Source organism: Rhea americana, unplaced genomic scaffold (assembly GCF_003343005.1).
Source record: "Rhea americana isolate MKP2758 unplaced genomic scaffold, rheAme1 scaffold_208, whole genome shotgun sequence".
Taxonomy (NCBI): Eukaryota; Metazoa; Chordata; class Aves; order Rheiformes; family Rheidae; genus Rhea; species Rhea americana.
Window position 1 is genome coordinate 1,466,968 of NW_028186239.1, and position 10,644 is coordinate 1,477,611.

Sequence of the window (10,644 nt, forward strand, 5' to 3'; positions counted from 1 at the left end):
TCCGTCGCGCCCTTAATCATCCCCTTAACAGATTGCGCCGCGTTTCCCAACCTGTGGCTCGGGGCCTTTCCTGGAGATGTCGACACCTCCCTGCCGCTGGTGCACCCGGAACGGCGCCGCCGAGCTAACGGTGCGAGGAGGCGCCCGGAGCCGCGGCTCAGGCCTTGGGCAGACACCGGCCTGCTCCYGAGGGCCCTCGGACAGCCGAGTGGGCTGAAAGCTGCAAATGAGCCCCTGTAAGCGCCAGGTGAGGCACGCAGGGAAAAGCCTGAACCCGGAATAACCCGGTAACGCTGAGCTAATGCTGAACTCGGAGCTGGCAGCCACAAGCCAGGAAGGAGATTGCAGAGCTGCCACTGACAGGTCTCCAAAATGTTCAGCTTGGTGCGCCTGTGCGGCAAGGAAAGTCGCCAAGTCCCTCATGCCAGCAGGAAGGCCTGAAGGAAGCAGGGGGCACTGTTTTGCTGATACATAACACCTTGGTGCACCCATATCTTTTGTACAGTATGCAGTCCTGCTTCCGCTATAGAGGAAGTAGAGAAAGGCAGAGAAAATGATTGAGGAGGTGGGAGTGGCTGCCCTATGAGGAGAAACTAGAGAAGTTGATTCTTTTTGGTTTGGAGAGAAGGGGGGTGGAATGTGATGGTGGCTTACAAAATTCTGAAGGCCATGATTGATTACATGATTATAGTTCAGCTGCTCTCAAGGAGCCAGTTGCAAAACTGGCATTGAGTTCCAGCTTGAGAATTTTATTATTTTGGGCGCAAAAGGGCTGGGTGTGTCTGGACCTGGGATTTTATGTTATGTCTCTTGAGAAACAGTTTGCAAATGCTCAGTTCAGAAGGAGCAAGTATGCTCTGTGCAAAAGTCAAGCCAGGAAAGGCTATTTTGAGACCTAGACTGGAGAGAGACATCCCAAGACAAATAGGAAGTAAACCAAATGATCAGCAAACTAACCTGCAGAGGAATATGGACTTGGAATAATTCCTTTTCCTTACAACCTGCCTCCAAGTTCTTYTCCTGCAGAGGCTATAGTTTGCCTTATTTTTCAGACACAGGGTGGCATAAACTGGTTAGAAGTTTGAGGAAAATTTGTCATCAATTTTGCAAAAACTTATTCTGTGTCTTCAAATARTTGTGCCATGGGTGCAAGAGCATACTTATATTTCAAATTTAACATCCCATAGATTGGTAAGCTGATCACAGAACTCCACTAAGAAACTACTTGTGGACTGCTAGCAAATCTGCACTAGGAGACTTTGGCCTAAGCAGTTTAATTATACTAATTCAGTAAAGCATACTTGATCAACCAATGTTTTTCACAGAACTCTCTCTGTGGGAGTCTGTATCTAAAATTTAGTGGGAGACACTAGAGAAAACTTTAAATTCAGCTCTGGTGCAGAGGTACAGCTCTCCTTCAGCTGTGATTGGRGTAACTGTCTAAGAGAGTGAGTATTGTTGTGCACTGACTCCAGTGGGAAAGCAAGGTTGGCAAGATAACCTGCTGCAGCTCTGACCCAGTGCATTTCTTGCTGATCTTGTAGTACTCTGTTAGAGAGCACTCTGGGGTCAGAAAAGGCAGTCATTGCCTAAGATAYGGATTCTGGCTCTCTCGTCTGCATGTTTTGGCTTTGATACTGCTRTGGGCTTAAAGCTTGCTTGCTGCCTTGTATTTGTGGGTAGGGAACTATGGCAAGCACCATATTAATAATWGCACAAGCTAATAATTTCTCTTTTGACACACATTTCTGCACACAATCCTGATGTTGGAGGATGTGCCAAGCACTGTGTGATAAGTTAAAGAAAATGCCCACTGAGAAAGGAGGACCCAACTAGATACTCTGTTCATTCATTGGTCAGGCAACCGTGATTTGACTGAATAGCTGCCTGCTCAGAATTGGACGCTTTCAGATCTGTGTTGCTGGGCTGGCCGAGGAAGACTGACTATGCACCAGCAAAGAAGGAGATACAGTCCTGACTCCAGGCACTTTTCCTGGAGCATTGCAACACCATATCCTGGAGTTTTGGTTCCCAAACAGGGAACTTCACATTGCAGAAGGTTTTGTATTCCAGCTGCATTGAGATCTGGGAATTCTTCTGTCTAAACATTTTTAAATATCAGATCAATCTGGAAACATTTTAACTTGAAAAAATGTAATGTTTTACCCTCTTTGTTTTCTCATATTTCTTTCAAACTTGTGTGGTTTTTTTTGCCATGTATTTGTTTTCTCCCCTGTGACAGGTGATCCAACTTCTCACTGCTACTCATGCTGTTGTAAGTGCCTGAACCGCACTTCTGGAAGTAACTTCTCTTGTCTGATAAGAACAGTGCTTTCTAGCAGAATGTTTTTGTAGTCAGATCTTCTTTTCTCATTTTTTCATTCCCATTGCTCTTCTCCTTCTGTTTGTTCTCTTACCATCTGTGTGATTTTCTCATCCCTCTATTATGAAGTTATATGAAATCCTAACAAAGTTAATGTACCATTAGAAATGTTAGGTATTAAAGTAATCCTTGATTTTTACTCTGCTCAGGTCAGCAGATGTAATGCGTACATGCAACCTTATGCTTCCTTCAGTAAACAGCATAGGAACTTAAAGATGTTGCTGTGCTATAATATTGTCCACAGAATTGTCAGAACATGGCCAGGAAATCTATAAAAAAAATAGCACATTTCAAGAGAAAGCTGGAGGCCTTTGATAAAGAGGGTCTGGAGTTTCGTGCCATCAGTGATGTGTCTAGGGGTAGTCAACTTCACCAATCTCCATTTYTTCTCAAGATCAAGGACAAAGGGGTTCAGCATGTTATTGGCTTTATAGAAGTAAGCCCTAAGTTTACAACACAGTTTCTCTTTGTGTCTGTCACCAGTGCCTGAGAGGGCTGTCTGGAATGGCAGTGAATGGCCATAAACTGAGCTGTTTGATTCTTTGGGGTTTTGTTTTGTCTTGTTGGTTTTACTTTCATCCAAGCAAAGAAGGACCCTTTATCAACTGCTTTTCGTTATATGAAGAGGATTTTTTTTTTTATGGCTTACAATCATGAATGTTACTAGTTCATTTTATAGCAGGGAATAATCTAAAAATACCCTTGTGTGTGGTGATATTTCAAGGTACAGGAATTAATTGGAAGATTTCCCATTTTCCAGATATAATAATTTCCAAAATAAATATGGGATGAGATGTGGGATAATGCCGTTTGAATATTTTGATTCACACAATAATATTCTCCAGTTTATAAAATCTGTATTTTTTTCCAGAAATAAATTTTGTAGTCTTTCTTATAGAGGTCCCAAGGCTTACACTGAGAAAACAAAGTCATAATGCTCATCACATTGGTTCTGCAACTTGAACTAACATAGGACATACTGAGCCATACTTAGGCTAYTAGCTGCAGTAGAATTGTACCTTAACTGTATTTGGCCTATTTCTATTGTTTGTTGAGGTAGTGATTTATTCTTTCTAAATCAAGTGGTAGAATTGTCCATTAAAAGCTTAAATTAAGCCTCTGGATTCAACACTGAAAAAAAGGAGTAAAGAGCAGTACAGGTGGATGYCATCCTAAGAGCAGCCCAAAACAGGAACTGTGATCCAGAGGAAGTAGCTGTTTCTCAATTTCTTTCTTGCATCCCGGGTAAATATGTTCTGCAGTTCTGCAAAAATACAAAATCATATCTAGCATGGTCTGGGTATGTCAGCCTACTCTCATGCTTGAAACTCCCTTACCCAGATAATAAAAGCTAGTTCTCTACCTTCGCTTGATTGAAACCTTTACAACCCAGCTTTATTATACCACCATGGAATAAAATATTTTATGGTGGAAAAACTGTATRCTGTCAAAATGTATATCTGCCAATCTTCCCTACAATTGCAGTGTCTGCAACTTACGTCCTTCCCGCACCATCTCCTCTTCTTGGTGTTTGCCCAATTCAGCAGTCAGAAATTACCTGTCTCACATAGCTTCAGCATCCTTCATCTGTGTGTGCCAGGTGGGGGCAGCAGCCTTCACACACGCGGACTGATGTTCACCTTTCTGAATATGAGTGGAAATGCACAGAAGGTAGGCTTGACTTGCTTTCTCCCCACAGCCTTTCGGCCAGCACGGCCACCACATCACACTGCCATGCCCAGGGGGCTCTTAGGCAGCATTAGCCATGTCCTAACAGGAGTAACTTAGAGCTCTGGACTTCTGTTGCCTATGCTGCCTGTTAATTTCACTCTTAAGCTACTTTTTGGGCCTCTTGAATGAGTCCTGAGACAGACAAGGTATAGCAGGGTCTGGCTCTAAGTAGGGTAGATACAAGCCAGTCATTGCTATTTGCAGTCAGGGACAGTGATCTGTTCCTAGCTGTTCTATTAGCAGAACAGGCATTGCCACTGATACAAAGGATCTTTCCCAATGCAGCAGAGAAAAAAGAGGAGGGAATGAATGAGGAAATTCTTGGGTAGAAAACTTGTTTGTCCTTCCTCTTCACCCACTCCCATCTTATGTGAAGTCATTACTACGTTATTTATGCTTCAAATATAGGGATTATTTCAAATAGCTGTAAACTTACAGAAAAGACTCCGAAGGAGCTATCTTTTCTGTGTTTGAGGTATTCAGCACACTAAAAGTTTATCTGACAAAGCTGTCGGTCTGTAAAGTTGGGCTGCTAAGAATGAGCACCCAACAGCTCCTTTTAAAAAGTAATGGTAGCTTCTAGGAACTTAGCACTTTTGGAAAGTTTTTTGGTTTAAGGCTGAATTTTCCAYGGTAATGAATAGTGAGTTTCAACAACTTAATTTACAAATGCCCRTATTGAAATAGCCTGAAGACTCTGAGCACTCCTGCTGCCAGCTCTTACATCTCACAGCTGTAAACTCAACAGCATGTATACAGCTGCTGAATCTCTGCTTTTTACAGATCCATATTTTCAGGCAAACTGGCAGTGATTTTTGATTATCCTATAATGCTGGGTCCTTTAGCAGGAATCTKAACCTCCTAAGCTGTGAGCAGGGCAAATGGCTGGGAGGGGACTCTTTCAGGCAGGCTACCTTCTTTTCCCTTACTTTCAGAAAAGGCTGAGCAGCCATCCTTTGCAGAGGTTTCTTGAAGATGTTGCACACTGCAGATGAAAAAAGTAATGCACCCATGATTACTAATTGCTTTTGAAATACTGGATTTGGACAGGTATATTGGGAATCTAGAAATCCATGTTTGAATTTCCTGTCAGAGATCAAGGTACTATGTAAAAATCAATTGTGGATTTGATGAGACCTCTCATTCAGTTACTGATGATAGCAGCAGACTCTGCTTTTTGTTTGTCTCTGCCAGACCAAGTTGTGAATGTGTATGAAAAAGAATCAAGGAAAGAAGTAGAAGCAAGCTAGTTAAAACTCTCAAAAGAACCATTTTTAAACATAGAAGCATTCAGAGAACAAAACCTCCTTTTCAGCACCCCTGGCTCATTCCTAGGGGCCATTTCTTACATTTCTGCTAAATCAGTTGAGAGTCACTAAAGCATAGTAACGTCACAGTGTTCCAATGAAAAAAAAAATGCCAAAGATCCTTGAGAAAATTCTGAATAGCACAGAAAGCAAGAACAAATGTTTTATATATGTGGTATTGTTAAAACTCCCAAGTGGCGTGAATATAATAAACAATAGTGAAGAATGGGATATTTCTGTTTGTTTCTACACACTTGAGATGACCTAACCTACCTCAGGCATGGTTCCACTTTGTGACTTGTGAGTTATTTGATAGTTCCAAACTTGTGAAAATAAACACTATTATTCTACTGTTCTACGTTGTGCAGTCTTTTGTTCTCTGTAAATAGACTGAGAACTATCAAATTAAAGTAAATTATAATAAAATACAGATCAAAATAAAAACTGCAGATAAAACAAAAACAACACATGGAAATATGTAGTAAAGATGAAAATAATGAAATGGTATACTCATCACTGAACACAGCTTTTTATGTTCCAAATGACTTATGTCAGCATTTTATGGTTGAGTTCTGATCTCATTTACAGAAGCCTCCCACAGAGACTTCCCTCATACTAACTCTGGCATAGCTGAGAAAAAAATCTAGTATTTTACAGCTAGTATTTTCAAAGAACTCTACGAGGACAAGGTGATCAGATCCAGTTGGATTTCAGTGCAGATTGGACACCTAACGGTAAGTCTCTTTTAAAAATCCCTTTGKTAAAGTAATGGGTTATTTTTCTGGCCCTCCTGATGCTGCATGCTAGAGGATAGTTTCCAGTGTTTYGTCTAGTTGTAAATAAAACTTAATTGTAGTGTTACCTTGGTGTCTGAGCACCCAGCTGGAAGAGATGAATTTGAGTGTGTTAATTCTTGATTGGCTCTAGGTTTACTATTTGGGCACTGCTAAGCCCAAGAATCTATGTCTAGGTGTCTGTGTAGCTATAATAACTCAAAAACATATTTTGGAGATTATTTAGTATTTGTCCAGCTTTGTGCATGTCATATGTTAAGAATTACTATTGTTTATAACACAAATGAAAGGACTTTCACCACTTTCTAGAGTAAGTTATTTTACAGCCTGATATATGTGACTGTCAGAAAGCTTTCCTTGATATTTTTATGTTATTTCTTAGCATTAGAAAACTTGAAAGATAGGGAGCAGAAAACTTACTGCTTTGGCCAGAATTCAGTGTGCATATGMATAATGATGAGGTAACTGGTCAAACATGGTATCATTTTACATTCTCCTCCCACACCCGGGAAGCACCTTTCTTTTATATTCTATTGTATGRGATTTTTCTTGATTTCTTTGCAGAAAAGGAGTAATAGTAATATTTTGTACAGATTTCTTCTGCCAAAAACCGAGGCAGGATATTTTGAGGCAGCCCTGGTTGGGAAAGCRTACTATCACTGGTAACAAGACACTGAGAGTGACAAATGCGATGATATCCATGAATGTGCAATTTATGTCTCAGCACCAAGAAGCAGTATTAACCCAAATGATATATTCAAGAAAGTTCCCTGATACCAGAAGTACATTAAACTTTATGTAGGAGACCATGATATATCTAAGAAGTTGTACCTCCTCCTGCCACTGCTGTCCCCACTGAACTGCATCCACTTCTCGTCTGGGAGGCAGATTTTACACAGCAATAGACAGTGAAGAAAAGCATATTTTCAAAAGATGAAGGCAAATTTGAAGTAAACTTGATGTGGTGGCAAAGTGCACCCTTCATAGCSTTCTGGAAGATTGAAGTAAGGAAGGATCTGCCTAGGTCACAGTGCCTGGCTGCACCCTGGGAGCAGATACAGTGGCCTGTGTGCAGCCTAAGAGCCTGACTCTTCATTGGTTTGCACCTCGCACTTCAAAGCAAAGGGCCTTCTGGCATGCTGGCCTTCTTTCTGACCGAATCCTCCATATCTGGMGTGATTTTATGTCCAGCAAGTCACAAATTTGAGCGACTTACTTCACTTTACCTCTCAGTACAGCTGCATGCCTAGTAGTGGCCTGACGTTTTCATATCTGGAAAATACTTGGCTTTAGTTTTGCTCATGGAACATTTGGGTTAAAGGAGAGCTTTCTTAGTTTTTTTTCTTCACATTTTTAGGAGTTTTCTTTTTATATTTTTCATAGTTCCCCAAGGATATGTGTATAATGTCAACAATAATGAATGACATGAACTTCTACCATAAGGAACTGAAATATCATGGTAATCTAGTTTTTATGGTAATTTGGCCCCATGGAAGTCTCTCTGAGGATTTAAAAATGCCTGAGAAAAAACAAATTCACATAAACTCTCCTTATTTTCTAACTTCATCTATRTGTCTATGGGGAAACTAGAATTGTCAGCCTCCAAATACAACTGCTCAAGAATGAAAGATCACTTCATACTCAAATGTTGCATCCAATAACAATAAAAATGAAATTCTGCATTTGTTCCATCGATAACAAAACCTATTTGCAGTGCTAACATACCACCGTGATCAGCCCTGTAGCAAAGAATAAGGGTGCGGTCCCAGGACAGTTGAAGCCAATCTAAGCTGACCTGTTTTCTTCCACGGTCACACCACCACTTCTATTCATAACAGGACTGTTTATTTTATTTTGCTTAGTTAGCTATTTGCCAATTTAGTACCTGAACCAACCCTGCCAATGAGTCAGAGGAACAGCAAGACGTGCACATAGGACTGCATAGAACAGTAGCAACAACGTTTCTGATCAACTTAAATGGTCATGAAATCACTGCCTTGGACAGATAAAGAGCTGTGTAGAGAGACAAATGTGATTTGTAGGTCTATTTGTAGGTCTATTTCTTAATTGCTTTGAACTCCATGTAGTCACCTGTATATATGCAAAGAATACAAGGTAATTATAAAGTGACAGCAAAGCCTTCTGGACCAGGGTGAACAATATTATTTATGCTCAGACTAATTTTGAAAGTCCTTCAATATGTCTAGCAGTAACCCATATGATTAATTTGTCAGCTTGGATGGAAATTAAGAAACCTGTTTGCTAAAGACTTGCCAAACCAGTCCTTCTCACTGTCTGGAATGAAGTTTRTGTGTCTGTCTTCATATAAAAGAAGTGCTGCTTTACCTGTACTGGAATAGATAAAAAAAGGAAAATTATGAATATTGTATAAAGATGCTCTGCAGCAAAGCAGCTCTGTCTGTGTAAGAAAGGGGGRAAAACTCTACTGGATAGACTAATCCTTTCTAACAGGAAATAGAGATACCTTTTGCTAAGATCCATCCTAAGCATCCATGCTAAGCACTCTCTGTATAAATCTATTGGCGGAAAAAAACACATCCTTAACAAGAATAATTATTCCAGTTCCCAGACCAAGTGTGTACTGTGACCATCTAAAGAGAGAACAATTGTGAACAAATCTAAAAATTAGAGTTTCAGGGGTAAATGGATTTTGGAAATAGCGCTCAGAGACTAAGCGGCTCACAAGGTAAAGAATAGTGTTGCTGTAACTGGGCAGTCTTGCTAGAATTGGAAAAATCAGGTGTCACTGACCACTACTCTGGGACCTGAAGGCAGATACAACTTCGTGCTACTTTACTGTACCCAAGGCGTGTGAAGGGACTTTTAAGGAGCATCTTGCCAATAGCCCCTGTCAGCATGGGGACAATTTTGGATTTGTATCCAGTCACCCTTTGTGTATTCATGGACCCTACAAAAGTAGTGTAAATAAAACTAATTTCAGCTCCTGGCAGACCTAGATTTTTTTCCCAGGAGAATGACCCACTGCCTGCCTAACATAATACAAAGAAGTTGTTTATTTCAGCCATGCCCTGCAAGTCAATACACGCTGTTATGTAATTAAACACAGCATATCAGCTCACATGAGCTTTTAATGGAAAAAGAGTACATTTTAAGATTTGTGGCCAGATTCATCAGCCTGCTTTGACAGCCCTGTGCTGCTCCAGTGACACAGAACAACCTTAAGCCTGCATTAACTGGTTGATTAAACTAGCTTGTGGCCRTATCACTAGAGCCACGCAAAACAGCTGAAGCATACGGGCAAACCTGGCTTCTTAGCTACTRTTTTGTGGGATTTATATTTCAGGCTAACTTAAATTTCCAGAGTCTAATTACACTTAAAGGACTGGTTGTGACTTCTCAGGTAATACATCTGAGGAGAAAGCACCATATGATGCTTTCAAGGAATCTGTAACACCTATATCCATATGCAGTCATGTACGATGTGAGTGATAGCTGGATTTCTGGACCAGGATGAGGTACAGCCTAGGCGGTTAAGGGGTAAAATAACCCAGCGCACCATACTCGGCAGTACCATGGCAGCGGGGAGAGACAGCATGAGTACCTCTTAAATCACATCCAGTGACACTTGTATAATAGGATGTGCAAAAAACCACAAAAAGCCAAGTACAGTGTAGCTTATGGAGGGCAGATATCCCGGAAATAACCTCTGATGCTGTAACAGAACTAAACCAAAACAGGATGCAGAAAGATTCAGTGGGAAAGATGACTTTGCAAAAAGGAAACTAAGCCATATTTATAAAGCGAGACTCATGACCTCGCTGAGAAATATAACTCAGACTGTCATTTTCCACCATGGTTAAATAATGTTTTGTGGATGATCAGGCTATTATTTCCAAACTTCAAGACTAATCTGCTATTGCAAAATGAAATTTCTTCAAACAAGACAAAAAGTGCATTCCTCCTTCAGGATTGTATTCTCCACATGCCAAATCTAAAGTTACAAAACCAAGCTGTTTTGGAGTTATCTCAGCAYAAAAAAAAGGGCCTCTGAACAATTTTTTAAGAAGAAAACTGTTTATCATTTTCCAGAAAAAAAATCCCTTGAGCTGACATCAAGTATGGGAAATTTTAAGCCAAATGTGACTCTCTGAGCATTATAGAAACAAACAAGAGTAGCAGTTTAAAGTGAAAGTCATCTTGTGAGGCAGTAGTGGTGATTCCAAAGCTCAGGCTGCATGTTGCTCCCACTGTGAGGCTGGTTTTCAAACCACAGTCTACTAATTTTCCCCAAAAGGAAYGGATTTTCTTGAAATTTGGCATAATATGTTTCTGCAACAGAGCTTTCCTGGAAGTTTGGCAAAATCTGGTGAGGGAGGGGGTTGGTTGTTTTAGCTGGTTTTGTTTTTCAATACAGCATTTTATAAATGTAGCTACACTGAAAGAATAC

At 40.5% G+C, this 10,644-nt stretch overlaps 1 protein-coding gene across 1 annotated transcript in view; it reads right to left on the reverse strand.

The window, feature by feature from the left end:
• The window catches only part of TMEM135 (transmembrane protein 135), a 182,483-nt gene extending 182,060 nt beyond the window's left edge, over nucleotides 1–423 (reverse strand). Inside the window, exon 1 of the mRNA XM_085304361.1 lies at nucleotides 52–423. Coding sequence (XP_085160487.1) covers nucleotides 52–423 — 372 coding nt within the window. The remainder of the gene's footprint in view (nucleotides 1–51) is intronic.
• Nucleotides 424–10,644: the final 10,221 nt, after the last annotated feature.